Source organism: Vigna umbellata, chromosome 1 (assembly GCF_029865625.1).
Source record: "Vigna umbellata cultivar VRB3 chromosome 1, Vumbellata_1.0, whole genome shotgun sequence".
Classification (NCBI taxonomy): Eukaryota; Viridiplantae; Streptophyta; class Magnoliopsida; order Fabales; family Fabaceae; genus Vigna; species Vigna umbellata.
Genome location: NC_142165.1, coordinates 15,076,170 through 15,092,201, shown reverse-complemented (window position 1 = coordinate 15,092,201; position 16,032 = coordinate 15,076,170). Strand labels below are relative to the sequence as shown.

At 33.1% G+C, this 16,032-nt stretch overlaps 2 protein-coding genes across 2 annotated transcripts; one reads left to right on the top strand and one right to left on the bottom strand.

Annotated features, from left to right (window-relative positions):
* The first annotated feature begins 1,181 nt into the window (after positions 1 to 1,181).
* Positions 1,182 to 6,614, top strand: FRS5 (FAR1-related sequence 5). Its single transcript, XM_047291890.2, has 2 exons — positions 1,182 to 3,654; positions 6,181 to 6,614. Exons 1-2 carry the CDS (start codon positions 1,456 to 1,458, stop codon positions 6,352 to 6,354), a joined length of 2,373 nt encoding a protein of 790 aa, XP_047147846.1. The 5' UTR covers positions 1,182 to 1,455; the 3' UTR covers positions 6,355 to 6,614.
* Positions 6,615 to 7,990: 1,376 nt separating this feature from the next.
* On the bottom strand, positions 7,991 to 15,967 carry CLC-E (chloride channel E). The gene is made up of 7 exons (XM_047291900.2): positions 15,577 to 15,967; positions 15,089 to 15,500; positions 14,793 to 14,993; positions 12,978 to 13,444; positions 11,466 to 12,023; positions 10,641 to 10,843; positions 7,991 to 8,295 (listed from the first exon to the last, which is right to left on the bottom strand). Exons 1-7 carry the CDS (start codon positions 15,922 to 15,924, stop codon positions 8,265 to 8,267), a joined length of 2,220 nt encoding a protein of 739 aa, XP_047147856.1. The 5' UTR covers positions 15,925 to 15,967; the 3' UTR covers positions 7,991 to 8,264.
* Between the last annotated feature and the right edge of the window lie 65 nt (positions 15,968 to 16,032).

Sequence of the window (16,032 nt, the reverse complement as noted above, 5' to 3'; positions counted from 1 at the left end):
TCATTTCAATACTTTATCACTAATTGCAAAGATATATAAAAAATTATTAGTCATCAACATAGTAATGCTAACTTAATCTAACAATTATAAAAAAATACTTTGGGTTGTGAAATCATTACTACATCCCCAACCTTTAGATATCTATCAATATGCTTTTCCTACATAATTTGTTATTACATCAAGATCCATTTACTATGAAAACATGTACTTTTAACATGTTTACTAATTTAAAGCATTGCGAATTAAGTATCAAACATAAATAATCATATAAACATAAATAATCGCATATGCAAAGAAATTTTTGCACTCTATCAAATTCTTAAAATACTTCAACTAAAAATAAATATATATTTTCATATATCCAAGTGTGAGTGAAAAGAAACATTTCAATTTACATATCCTTAATTTTACCCACTTAGAACAACTAAACTAAACAGTTAAACAATAAAGTAAAGTACAAAATAATTAAAATGTAATGAATACTTTTTAATTTTGATATATTTTATTTTTGTTTTAAACATTTTTTAATCTCTACAAATATGACTGTGTCTATTTTAAATTATTGTAAAAATATTTGTCAGTTTTAAATTTCTCGTATTTTTCATCCATTCTGTTTTTTATTTTATATTTATCGTTAATTATGGTCAGTTTAATATAAAAATGGAAATATTAATTAATATATTTAAGGTAATATAGAATATTTCAAGTTAAGATAATTAGAATTTTAAGGTATATAATTTAATTAAGTAATATATTTTATTCTATTTAATATAAATAAGATAATTATACATATGCATTTTATGTTTTGACTAATATTTTACTTTTAAAATTATATGTTTGTTAAAAACAATTTACTCATACGCTTATAGTTTATTTTGATATTATGTTTAAATGACTGCAAAATAATTTATTTTCTCATAAGTTATGATTTTATCTTTTTCATAAAAATATTAAATGTATTAATTAATTTTATTATACATTATTTTAATTAATAATTTATATATTTTTTATTATATTAACTATAAATAGTGATAAAAATTAAAAAACACTAAAAAAATGCTAAAAGTTTTAAAGTTAAAAACAAATTTAAGAAAATAAGACAAAATAATATTTACAGGTGATTCCAATAAATTGTTTTACATATACAATTAGAACTTTCTGATAAATATGATCATTGTGGAGTAAGTTTGTGTTGAAAAGAAAGCATTTCCTGATTTTGCAATCGTAGTGTATAATTCGTGGTTAGCATATTCTCCACTCCACTGGTGGAGCTCTTCTCGGTGTCTGCCATTAGAGTCGACGGTGAGTTGTTTTCTTTATATGTATATATGTGTGGTTTCGATGGTATGCTAAATTTGTAGTCGCTCTGATTTCGCTGCATATAATGAAATCCATGTAATAGAGTGATTCCTGATCGCACAAGTAGTAAGTAGTAGTATTTGGGAAATTGAATTGATGATGGATAATGAGGTGTTAGAATTTGATATTGGGTTGGGCGGAGTAGGCGAGGGAGAATATGACGATGATGGAGGGGACATCGAACACCCAATGGATGAAGATGAATTGGGCGATAGCAGTGGAGGTGGAGGTGGTGGTGGTGGTGGTGGTGTAACCGCTGGAATATATCTTCCGGAGGGGGACCTCTCAGATCTGGAACCCTGCGAGGGCATGGAATTCGAGTCTGAAGAGGCTGCCAAGGCCTTCTACAATTCCTACGCCCGTCGTGTTGGGTTTAGTACACGTGTCAGCTCATCCCGTCGTTCGAGGCGCGATGGAGCTATCATACAGAGGCAATTTGTTTGCGCAAAGGAGGGTTTTCGCAACTTGAATGAGAAGCGCACGAAGGATAGAGAGATCAAGCGTCCCCGAACAATTACCAGAGTCGGATGTAAGGCGTCTTTGTCTGTGAAAATGCAGGACTCTGGGAAGTGGGTGGTGTCTGGCTTTGTTAGAGAACATAATCACGAACTGGTTCCCCCGGACCAGGTGCATTGCCTTCGCTCTCACAGGCAAATATCGGGAGCTGCCAAGACCCTCATTGATACCTTGCAGGCTGCTGGGATGGGTCCTCGTAGAATTATGTCAGCACTGATTAAAGAGTATGGTGGGATTAGCAAAGTCGGCTTCACAGAGGTCGACTGTAGGAACTACATGAGAAATAATAGGCAGAGAAGTTTAGAAGGGGACATTCAACTTGTTCTCGATTATTTAAGACAAATGCACGCCGAAAACCCAAATTTTTTCTATGCTGTGCAAGGGGATGAGGATCAGTCCATAAACAATGTTTTCTGGGCTGATCCCAAGGCAAGGATGAATTACACATTTTTTGGTGACACTGTAACTTTTGACACTACATACCGATCTAATAGGTATCGCTTACCATTTGCTCCCTTTACTGGTGTAAATCATCATGGACAGCCTGTTCTTTTTGGTTGTGCCTTCCTAATTAATGAATCTGAAGCATCATTTGTTTGGCTTTTCAAGACATGGCTTATGGCCATGTCTGGACGTCCACCAGTGTCCATAACAACTGATCATGATTCTGTAATTCGTTCAGCCATAATACAAGTCTTCCCCGAGACCCGACACCGCTTCTGCAAGTGGCATATCTTTAAAAAATGCCAGGAGAAGCTATCCCATATTTTCCTCAAATATCCAAATTTTGAAGCTGAATTTCACAAATGTGTTAACTTGACTGAGTCAATTGAGGAATTTGAGTCTTGCTGGTCAACACTGGTAGATAAATATGATCTCAGGGATCATGAATGGCTTCAAGCAATATATTCTTCTGGCAGGCATTGGGTACCTGTATATTTGCGAGACACATTCTTTGCAGAAATGTCCATCACTCAGCGAAGTGATAGCATGAACTCTTACTTTGATGGGTATATAAATGCTTCAACCAATTTAAATCAGTTCTTTAAGCTTTATGAGAAAGCACTTGAAAGTCGCAATGAGAAGGAAGTGAGAGCTGATTATGACACAATGAATACTTTGCCAGTATTGAGGACCCCATCTCCAATGGAGAAGCAAGCATCTGAGCTTTACACGAGAAAAATTTTCATGAGGTTCCAGGAGGAGTTAGTTGGTACACTAACATTCATGGCATCCAAAGCTGATGATGATGGGGAGGTCATTACATATAATGTAGCTAAATTTGGAGAGGAACATAAAGGGTACTATGTTAAATTTAATGTTTTGGAGATGAAAGCAACTTGTAGTTGCCAAATGTTTGAGTTTTCAGGCCTTCTTTGCAGACATGTTCTGGCAGTCTTTAGAGTTACCAATGTGCTTACTCTCCCATCTCACTATATATTGAAACGTTGGACAAGAAATGCAAAGAGCAATGTAATATTAGAAGACCATTCTTGTGATGTATATACTTACTATTTGGAATCTCATACAGTTAGATATAACACCCTTCGACACGAGGCCTTTAAATTTGTTGATGAAGGTGCACAGTCTACTGAAACTTACGATGTTGCCATGGATGCTTTACAAGAAGCTGCAAGAAGAGTTTCTCAGGCAATGCAAAATGAGGGAAGAATTCCTATCAGCAATGGAAAATTAAGGAGTCATGTGATGAATGATGAAAGTCATGCTAATTACACAAGTGCATGCCAAGAAGAATGCTTGAGCCAACATACATCTAAGGTCAGATTTCCGTTAGATAAATATTATATAACCTCTTTAATGGTGGATGCATTGAGTGTGTTTTACTATTTTATCCACCCTTATATGAAACCATTCTTGAACCTTCACCTAATATTAAGGTATTATGATATAAATCTTAATCTAACCAATCTTGTATGTTGAAATGGTTCCAAAGCTTCTATGACCAAGTGGTTAGGAGTTTGATCCCTGCCACTTCCCCATAGACCAAGTCAATAAAGGTAAGCTAGTGTTGAAATATCGTACCGTGATGAATAGGTGGTGGATATTTTAATAAATCCTCGTAAGGCTGACTGATTCAAGTTGATTGGAGAATTGATAATGGTACAATCTATTGCTGATACAAATTAAAGAGAAGTATAGTAGATAATTTGGTTAGTGGTTATATGTTAATTAGTTAATTAGTGGATTATCAACTAACTGCTTGTAATTGTGGACTATAAATACTGATATTTTATACTCTTTTTGATCTCTAATATCAGTAATTGTGGATTATCAATGTTGCCTTGATTGGTCATTAACTAGTCCAATTGTGGGAAAATGAGAAGGGGAATTTCTGAACATTGAAGTTCACTGGAACAGTAATTGGAACTGATAGCTGCCAGGAAATCTGTCAGTCACCAGAACAGTCTAATAGCTACAAGAGTCCGGTCAAGCTTGCTAAGGAGTTTTTGGAAAAAGTAGAAGAGCCTTCTTAGATCGTTAGCTCTGATACCATGTGACAAGAAGAGCAAAGAGATTTTCTAAATGTGCTTGAGTGTTTTTTTCCACTCAATTTAAATTGATTTATTTATTACAAGAATGGTTACAAAGATAATAAATAACATCATTACTAAAAATTAAAATATCATAACTTCCTAAGGTACATTGGACTAAGCTAAACACTAACTAAATTACTTGGAAATATAATAAACATTAAATACTCTTATTTCCAACACCACTTTGGAGGTTGCCTTAATTGCATCTTTAAGGATGGTGGTTCGGTCCTACATTTAGTAGAGATATATCTTAAATAAGCTTTATAAAACTTCAACTTGAATAAAACCATTGAAACACTTATTTTAACACTGGTTCTGTTTAATTTATTTTCTAAATGGCGAGCATCTTAGTTATTGATATGATATAGTCATAGAGAAGTTAAATACTTTGGTAGATTTCTGCCCTAAGCTACCAATTTTATGTCTGAAAAAATTATTTGCTACAATCTTACTTTCCGCAGAATATTTACTTCAATTGACTATTATGAAGAAAATTTAGTCCTTCGAGATTGGGCCTACATTAATTATGACTAAATTCTTGTAACACATTTTTTAAGAAGTAAATTGGTAGTTTAATATATTTAGAGAAGAAAGGTAATATCTTAAGAACATTACTTTTTCTTGTTTGGTCTCTCATCCATCCAAGCTCTTTAGGGTTTGGTGTATTCTTGCAAAACTCAGTGCACAGAATAATCTATTCATCAGTTTTCCTTGTTCCTCTGGGATTGGTATTTTGTCAGCCATATTACTGCTCCGTCAATTGTCTGATGTGCATTACTTTTTCCCTTATTTAAGAATTTTCTTAATTATATTTCTGAATTAATCAAGTATGCATATTTGTGTCAAACCTAGTTTATGAAAAATACTTTCACTACATATAGTCTCATAATCTCAGATTTGGTCTTGGTTTTGCTTAGAATCTTCAATAAACTAAGATATGGTATGTGGTCTTAATTGTGGGTTTTAAGCAATACATTGGTCTGTGGATAGTGAATGTTGGTATTATGATGTTATGAGGAGCACAAATGTACAGATTTTTAATTTTTGTAATATGAGGTTATGGTTGGTGCTATAGGATTTACTCTGTTATGGAGTCAAAAAAACTGGAGAACGCTAATACTCATGAATTCAACATATCATCTAAAGAGATATTTGAAATAAACATTTGTAGTTTATTAAGCCAAATTAGACATTTACAAAATTACATGATCTGTGTAATATTGCCCTTTCATGCTGTGCTGAAGCTGAATTTAGACTTGTTTAATAACCTTCATATGGTTATTGCTGGATGCATTTACTTAGATCACATAATTACACAGCTATTGGATGGATATTGTCTGATATCCACTTTAGCTTAACATTTTGTAAACTTCCCTGTCTCACTTCTGCTATTTTTGGTACAGAAGCATGTGCTTATTTTGTCCTTGTTAACTTTGTCAAAAGTGTGATTTCAAGTCCATAAACCTATTTTGTTCTCGCATGCATGCATTTGATTGAGAAAGGTTAAAAATATTTATGTTGTTGAAAGAGACTAAAACACTTCGTTACTGTTTTACTTTGCGGATCTTATCATTTTTCTATCTAGAATTTATTATTCTTCCCCTGGATGTACTTTCTCTTATTTCCTTCAGATGTTATATTGTTTCTTGGAGGTGGGAGAGGTGGGATATTTTAGTGTCATTGTTTTAAATATTCATTCACGCTCAAGCATACCTTGTTTATTATAATTCCATTGCTTAATGTCCTGCAGGATGATTTGGATACAAATATTAGAAAGCTTCTGAATGAACTTGAGTGTGCAAATCGGAAGTGCGAAATTTATCGGTCCAACCTGCTTTCAGTTTTGAAAGCTGTTGAGGATCACAAGTTAGAGTTATCTGTTAAGGTGGAAAATATCAAAATAAGCATGAAAGATGGCATCTAAGACTGGAGAATTAACGTTGACCATGAGCTGTAACTTTAACCAAAGGAGGTATTTGATAAAGGTTAATTTTATATACCAATAATCATGATGGCTGAAAATCATAAATTTCAAGATTCACATAAGAATCATGGATCTTGTTACTCATGATTTATCGGGATAACTAAAATCTATGAGTTAATCATAGACATTCATGATAATATTTATACACGTTTCCTTGTAGGTAAGATTCACATGAATAAAACATTTTCCTATTCTAAATATATACAATTTTTCATAAATATTCTTAGAGAAATAATTTGTCAATATCCTTCTTAAAACCTTATTATTAATTAAAAATGTCTTTTTGTTTATATGTAGAAATGACAAAAATATTTGTGTGGTGGATAAAATCTAAGATAGTTAATATTTATGAGTATTTATTATTTAGGAAAAACCTGGAACATAGAATATAATATGTATCTGTTTGTAAATGATTTTGGTGTGTGAATTGTATTCATAGATATTTATTATCTATAAAAAAAATTAAAATTAAAATTTAATTTATATTTTATTAAGTTTAATTTAATTAAAATTAAAATTAATTTATATTTTATTATATTAAATTAATTAAATTTTAATTTATATTATAATTTATATTTAATTTAGTTTATATTATATTTATTAAAAATTTAATATATTTTATATTTTTTATAATTTTATTTAGATTTTATTTTAAAAATTTATAAAACATTTTTTTAAAATATTTAAGAGTATTTACGGATACTTAAGATAAATGGATAAGAGGTGAATACAATATAAAAAGTTTAGAAGGAATATTTATAAAATATTTATTATTTATTATAACATTTTCTTGTACCTAAGTAAAAATGTTAAAATCTAATTTAATCAATTTATACATTTGGATACTTTTAGCTGTAAAATATTTTTCAGAAAATTTAAAATGAATAAGTTAGTCTTTTAAAAAAAATTTAGCTCCTACATTTATAATAAAATTAATAATTCGATTTTAATTCCAAATCAGATACCAAACGTGTTTTGTTAAAATATAAGAACGAAAAACACTAAACTGAACTTCTGAAGGACTAGAATTGAATTTTGACATCCCGAGAGACCAAAGTATATTTTATCCGCATTATGATTACTAACATTTTTTTATTTAACTTTGAACATCAGTAAATTTTTCATTGTCTCTAATTTAGATACTTTTTAAAGATTTACTAAAATGTTTCTTGGATATTTCTACAATACTACTTTTAATGATTTGTTAATTGATGTATTGACCAATTTAAATTATTAAAAAAATTTAATAAAAATATAAGATTTAATGTTTACAAAAATAAAATATTTATTCTTCTTAAATTTTGTTATTTATGACATTTAATAAAAAACTTTAGTTTATATAATGATTTTGAATAACTAACAAAGGTATTGATATATTTTTAGATTATTAAATATCCTCCTTAGTTAAGTAAGACTTCAGATGCTTATAATTTATGAAAAAACATGGTTACCACACTAATAAGAAAATATTGACTTGAATGAAAAACTGCTGAATTTCTGTTAAAAAGTAATAGAAAAATATGTTTTGCATTAAAATTGCAAGGGTTAGTACTATAATAAGTTGACGTACCAAATCGATCCTGCAAATCAAATAGCGAACAATATAAGTAGCTTTATCAGTTTACAATAGTTCTTTCTTAGGCATCTACCTATATTTCATCCAGCAATAACAGAACACAACTCAATTGAGCCCTTTCTTTTACGTATAACACGGAACCGACGTGGCGTAATTCAACTTGACGTTTAAAGGATGACAATCGAATTACTAAAAATGGTTCATAATTCAAAACCAAGAAATATAAGATGAGAGCAGAGTCTTCAGCCTCCGAAATGTAATTAAGTGAGGAATATTAGCTGAGGGTTTGTCTGGTGGCCAAAGCACTGCACTTGACAAAAACAATTAATTACGTAAAAGAACAGAAAACATGGAAGAAGATACATAATATACTTTTAAACCCAGCATGTTTTGAAATTAATTATTCTCTACTTTTCTCACGACGTTTTTCACACATAAGGTTGCTTCTAATCTCCTCCCAGGCAATCTTCGATTTTCCCTTTAATCATTTTAAAATATATCTAGCTTTTTACCATCATGGAAGTTTTCTACATTCCCTATTGGAGTTCATGATTTTCCTGTCTACGCACCACATTTTGACACTATTCTATCGTACATTTAGTTAGCATTCCATATCATGAAGCAAAGGTTCAGTGATGGCAATGATATTAAAATTCAAATTACATTTAGCTATCCTTCAACCTCCAAGATATTAAAATTCAAATTAAAAATTCCAAACGAATTCTAAATCATCAAACCTATGAGAAAATAGTTAAATATAATTATTATTCAAATAGTGAGTGCAGAAATATTTAAATTCAAATATCATCTTGCTGAAAGTAGAAAGGATTATTAGCCTTGTTTTTCTGTTTCTTTCTTAACCTCTAATGAGATAAAATTAAAAAATTTGATGACGAAAATAGAAACTAAGGAAGCTTCTTTGAAGATGATGATGTCATTAGGGAATTAGAGTACTAGAGGATTAGACATAGACACATCTGAATTTATGTATTTTATTTCAAGTTCTCCTAAGTTATATAATTCTGTGGACTTGTTTAAATTAAGATGGTATTCATATAAGTTATTTTTTTAATGTGAAATAAACTTTTACGAATTAATGAGTAGAATTTATGAATCTTACTATACTCTTCTAAGTTTATATAAACTTTCGAAGTTGAGAACCTTAATCATAATTAGGAGTAATATTATAAAGATAGTGAGTAAAGAATGTAAACGTATATAGTTTCCGAAAAAAAATAAATTAAGCATTCAAATCATTCAACACTATTGAACATGTCTTAAAAAAACAAAATGTGAATACATAACTAGAAGTAACAAATAATTATAATGGAAAAAGATGAAAAACAATGATAAAGGCTTGTTCTGGGTGAATTATAGGTCAACAGCATACCTCTAACTTGGTTCAAACCTATTTAATGGACAAGTTAAGTCATATTCAATTTGACCCATATCTAAAAAAATATTTTTCCCAATCCAGTCCGCCTGTGGTGAATCAAGTTTAAATACATTTTGACACATTTACATTCACATGACATGTTATATGATATGATACTTCCTGTTTTTCGTATGGTTGTCACATATACAGGACAAAATTGAAATATAATTAAATTTAACATATAATATTTAAAGAATTAATTTTTTCAAACTTCTTTAAATAGCATTTATATAACATTGTGAAATCAAAAGTCACTGCACATTTAAGGACTTGAAATGCTATTCTGCCTATTTGTAATTGTAACACATAAGTATAACCTAAGAAGCAACATAATTTATTTTTAAACATATAACATGAAAAGAAAAAGACAAAACAAAACAATAATTTTAACTAATTTATACAAAATAATGAAAAAAACTATTATAAAAATTATATAAAAGATTAACATTTTGGGCCCTCTTTTATTGTGGGTATTTGCTAGTTGCACTTAAGGATTACGCCGGGGCAATTTCTTTCTGCATCTCCATAAGTCTCTTCCCACACTTCATATAAAAAAAATTCCATTTTGTCCTTTCTGGACTGTGCAATCCGAAAGTAAAAAATGACTAGCTTCCAAATTGCACACTCCAGATGAATTGCACAGTCTAGAAGTCATTTGGCTTTAAGACTGCACAATCTAGAAGTCATTTTTTACTTCCAAATTGTGTAAGCTGAATGAAAGTAATTTTTAGCTCTTGGATTGTGCAATCTTAAAGTTTATTTTAAGAAAAAAACTGTCTTCCGGAGAATCCGTAAAGGGCAAAATAGGATTTTTTTTTACATGGGGGTTCAAGAAGAAATATATGAAGGTGCATGAAGAAGCTGTCTGCCCAAGGCTATATCAGTAAGGAATGTTGGAATAACGCTTTTCAAACAATCAAGAGAGACTAGCGTAGAAATAGAAAATGTTTATGTAATTTCTCAACTTCGAGAATAGTTTGGATATTTGAATAAAAATGATGAAATAAAATTAGTTTATGTACGAGTCAGAAATCAGATTTTTGGAAAAGCTAATAGGAAATAATCTTTTTCAAATTTAGTTCATGCATTACTAATTTTAATTTCTAAAACAACTAATTTCATTTTCTTTTTCTTCTTTTTTTTCATAAGTATGTCTATAGATATCTCTCCAAACAGGTCCTTAGGGAAATTTACTATTCGAGAAAGTAATAGAACCTGCATGTTAGCCTGATACTCTCAGGGTCTATAATGCCAACTGGATACGTTCTTTCGTAGATATTCCTCACGACTGGAACTTGATTGAATCCGCGCTCCTTCATAATCATTTGAGCATAACGAAGTTCCATATCAGGTGTAGCTGTCCATGGCACGCTGCATATTTGTCCATCTAAAAGGCATAATTCAGAAACTAAAAGCTCCTATAAGAGGAAGAATCAAATAATTAGATTTGTGAAGCAACAACAAAGTTTAGTTCAGCACTTTGCTTTAGCAGTATCTATTGAATTTTGAAAAGACAACATCAAATCCTACAGTAAGCATTTCACCGACTGGTTTACCTTGGACCAAATTGACGTAAAATGGTCAAATTTTCATACTTTATGGAGCTCAGATAGGTAGCCATTATTTCCCCCTGTTAATATTTACTTGTGCTACCAATTATGTACAAATGAAACTTCGAAAACTTAAAAGCATAGAGAACCTATATTTGTCATCTCTACATTTGTTTAATGAATGCTGATTTTAATCAGTGATTGGTTAAATTTTTGATAAAAAAAAAATATTTCTCTGCTACCGTATAATGATTAGTGTTAATCAACTGCAATTGATAGTATAGAATTGCAAACTCAAGATTAAGATACAATTTCAATAGCATATTCATCACCCCTTATCACGGGATCTATAGATCCAATAAAGTTTTTGAGACTATTCTTTTTCCTCATTGCATATTTAGATTGTAACTGAAAATAATCTAGATTGCTTCAATTTGAAAGAAATATATAGACTGCACATCCAAATAATATGAAACTTGGATTATTGTACCTTGTGTTTTTTGCTTCTTGCTTTAGCAAATTTACCATACTCTTGAATGTCTCTAAGTGTCAAGAAACCGATTAATGTATCATCAGTATCAACAATTACTGCACAAGACTGTTTCTCTGCAATCATGAGATCTATTACTTCTGTAAGTAGTGTGCACATTGAAACCGTCACGTATCTCGTCTTCATGGCTTCTGAAACAAATGTTCTCCTTACAATATATGCTGTTTCAACATTATCATCCTCTACACAAAGTGAACTTTCCACTTGACACAAATTACTCAAATATGGCGCATCTTCAGCAAAGGTATTGCCAGCAGATGACTCAATTGAACTATGAGAAGATATTTTGGAAAGTGATGTAAAATTTGAATTTTCTGATTTGATCTTTTTTGCCCCTTTGTCATCTATTTTTGTCTGTACAGATGAAATCCACGAAGACAACCCTACAGCTCCAAGCAGCGGTAGAACAATTCGATAGTCCTGTGTTAATTCAAACAGAAGCAAAACTGCAGTAAGTGGTACTTGACAAACTCCTGCAAGAGTTGCAGCCATTCCAACCTACAAAAAGAACTTCAATATGATCATCTTTGCAGTAAGCCTGGTCAGCCAAATTTATGCATTATCTACAAGAGGCATTTGTACGCAATAAATAAAACAAGTGCCGCTCTTCCCACAAGTGAAACCCACGCATACCTGTTCCATGGATGAAACAAGTGCCGCTCTCCCTTTATTAAAATGTATCCAGGCTGCCACTCTTCCATCTCCAAAATACACAAATTTCCACTCTATTTTCAGCTATTTAATTCAACTTCCAAACTCCATTTAGTCTCATTCCAATCCAATCCATCTTTCTTCCTTTGCTTTTTTTCACTGCACCACCACATCACTCTATTTAACCAAATCTGCCCTGCACCCACACTTCAGTCCAATCCATTTTTCTCCCTTTATTTTTCCTAGTGCATCACCACACCACTCTGTCCACCTAAACTACCAAGTACCCAAACTTCCCTTTCCCAAACTGAACTCCAATTTGCATTCCCACTTATTAAAATGGCTTCAAACTCTTCTATACCCATGGCTCCCAAAAATGCTCCAAGAAATAGGAGTGATATAACTTGGAAGCATTGTATTTCAGTTGTTGAGTATACTAGGAAACTTCAACGCAAATACTGTCAAAAGGGAATAACGGGGAGTTTATCGATTGAAGCATCACTTGGTTGGTGCTCAAAAGGATGTTGGAGCTTGCAAGGATGTTACTGAAGGAGTGAAGAAAGAAATGTGGGAAATTGTTGTTGGTTTGCAAAGCTGTTGGTCAAATGTTGATAGCAAAGATGAAAAGACTATTTTAAAACTTACAGTCCTTGTATCGAAATAAAATTGACTGGGAAACGGCTTGTTTGTACACCCATGGAAACCATCTTGGAAAGATACAGTTCTTTCATAAAATGAACATGGCAATCATAAAATACTAAATGATAAAAAAACATATATCCAAAAAGAAAAGAACAGTACCAGGCCATAAGCTTGCGGTGATGCCACTTCCAACACAGAGAGGTTAATCATGGGATTAAACTCAGCAATTGCCAAACTAATTAATTTTCCATAAGCCATCCCAGTTGCACCACCAATAAAGAGAGATGGGGCATAATACCCCCCCACTAATCCAGAAGCCCTGCACAGAGAAGTTGCAACTATCTTGACGGCTATTAGCTGAAGCAATAGATCAGTGGAAAGGCCTTTAACAAATGGCCGAGATTCTAATAAAATGTCAACATTCTCAAAACCCCAGTAGAGGATTTCAGGATATATCAATGCTATCAACCCAACCGATAAGCCCCCCAATACAGGGAATGAAGCTCGTGGAATACCCGTGGCCTTGTGCAGATTGTCAACAATAGTCAACATATATGACGTACACCTAGATAGGACCAATGACACCAGGCCACATAAAATACCCAGCAATAGATACAGCGGGAGCTCTGAAATCAAGTTCAATACTCTCACTTTAAATCTTACCCATCAGATTGAGAATAGCAAGAAATGTTCACAGAGAATTTAGCTTTTGCTTTCTTGAGTTTCAAAATAAATAGTTCTATAGAATGCATTACTCAGTTTCTTTTTCAAAGAGACTTAAATATCACTAAAGAATATACAATGCCAAACATGAATTTCTATAAGCAGTAATTTACAAATGAAATCATATTGAACTACACTAGTAACCTTGTTTTCATTTTGAACATTAAAATCTTGCAAAAGTAGGAAGGACAAAGGTAATTCCATTAGTATATTGATATGCTTCCAAGAACTAGGAGATTCAAGAGGATGAGACTATGCACCTCACCTGTGACTCTTGTAGATTTAGAAGCAGTCATAGATTTTTATTTCCAGCAGTACAAACAATTCTTGAACGAATTAGAACAAAAATAGCAGCAGTGTTGCTAATAAAAGAAACTTTTCAGCAGTCAAAATGGAGGAACTGAAAGAAGCATTGGTATTGGCTTACCTGGCAGAAGAATTGTCAACAACAATGACCATAGTGACAAGATGAGCATAATCAGAGACCATCAATAGATGACGAGCATAGTCATTCTAAGGAATTTATGCCCAAAAGATGTTCAATAATCCAATATGACACCCTAAAAGGATAATTTTCTTGTATTTGGTTGCATAAATTAGCATTGTAGGAGAAAAAGACGACTTTCCTAGAGGCTTCCACTTATTATTAGTATTACACTTAACTGGATTTAACCAAATTTGTACGGAAACACCCAGGTACCGCAATCCTTATATGTATGTTTGTAAGATAGGCTTAGTCAGTTAATTCAAAAGTGCTTCCACAAACCAATTCAGTAAACATATTACACATTAATGCCTTGTTTGGTTGCGGAGATGGAAGAGAATGGATGAAGATGGAAATAAAATAGAATGTTTGGCCGAGAGAAAAAGGAGAGAAATAATTCTAAAAATGGCGGGACCCGCTGTATTATTTCTCACCTTTTCCTATTCATCTTTCTATCTCTCTTCATATTTCCTACGAAAATAATTAAATTACGCAAGTTTAAAATCTACGTCTTCATTTCCCAATTATTTCTACTCTACCAAACAACTAAACACTCAATTTTACTTTTTACCTATTTTTGTTTTCTCAACTTATTCGTTCTTTATTTCCATTTCATCTTATTCTCTCCAAAAAACAAACATGTTATTAAAAATGGACCAACTCCACGTATTGAAATACTTTGGTAATATATGGCAGGGCAGAAAAATGATAACCATGAGCAAGTGCGACATATGGAAGCAGTGAAGTGGAATCCCTTGATGACTTACCACCGGGCGACCGGAAGTCGTAGTCTGGAACTTTAAAGGCTGGTTGAGAGCCAAGGCCAATCTCAGAAACTACAGAAGCAATGACAGCACTGAGTATGACCATGGAAGTATTATTAGTAAGTGGTAAAGATGCATCTGCAGGCGATGGCCACAAGACAGACTCGACAGCAAAAAAGCAACCGGCAACAGCAGCATTGAAACCTGATAAGAAATATAAATTAGAAATGAGAATAATGTAACTCCGAGAAAAGTGATGACATTGGTAAAAGCAACAGCGTAACATGCAAAATAGATACCGGCAGAGAGGCCAGCAGCAGATCCAGCAGCAAGAAGGGAGAGCATTCTGCCGGAAGTCTTTCCATTGTGAAAGAAAGGAGCGAGGCCTTTGGCGATGGAAGTGCCAATGTCGACGCTGGGACCCTCTGGACCCAAGGAATTGCCTGTGCCTAAAGTAACAGAAGCTGCCACGGCCTTTAGCAAAGGGCGGGAAGCAGACTTGAGGTAGGCAGAAGGTGTTCGGAGGAAAGGATCTTGTTGGAGAGAGGAATCAAAACGTGAACGGAGGAGGTTTAGCACAGACACGGCAGCGCCTCCAAAAGCCGGAACCAGTACTACCCGTGCCCATGTTGTCTCAATAGGCGCTTCTCTCAACCATGAGGCGCCACGATTGGGTATCCCATCCCAGAACAAATCACGAATTTCATGGACCTTACATGAAAATAGGAATATAATTGAAGAGCATAGTAGGAATCAAGTATCTATCGCATTCGGCGAGTTAACTTACAGCATAATTGAAGAGCACGACAGCGAAGCCGGTGAGGAGACCGACCAAACACGAAGAAATTATGCCGGAATCTCCAATCCTTCTGCTGAGGAGCTTCCACTCTAACTCTAGTCGCTCCGAAGTAGAGGGTCCCTCCTCCTCGGCGTCTATATTGTCAGGCCCACAACACGGACGCCTGGGCCTGGGCCTGCACCGATGACGAGTCTCGTATGCAGAAGCAGAGAGCAACGACCACCACCGTGTTACTTTAACTGCTTCTTCAGATTTAGAAGCGAGAATTCGAATTCGATGATGCTGCCAGCTGGGGTGGTAAACTCCTACTCCCGCAATGCATCCTATGCCAACCATTTCTCTAGATATTCCGACTTCCTCCCACCCGACTAACTAATAACGCATTTTCCCCCTCTAATTGAAAATAAAATTAAATATACAGGTGTCAAGAATCAATGGAATGGA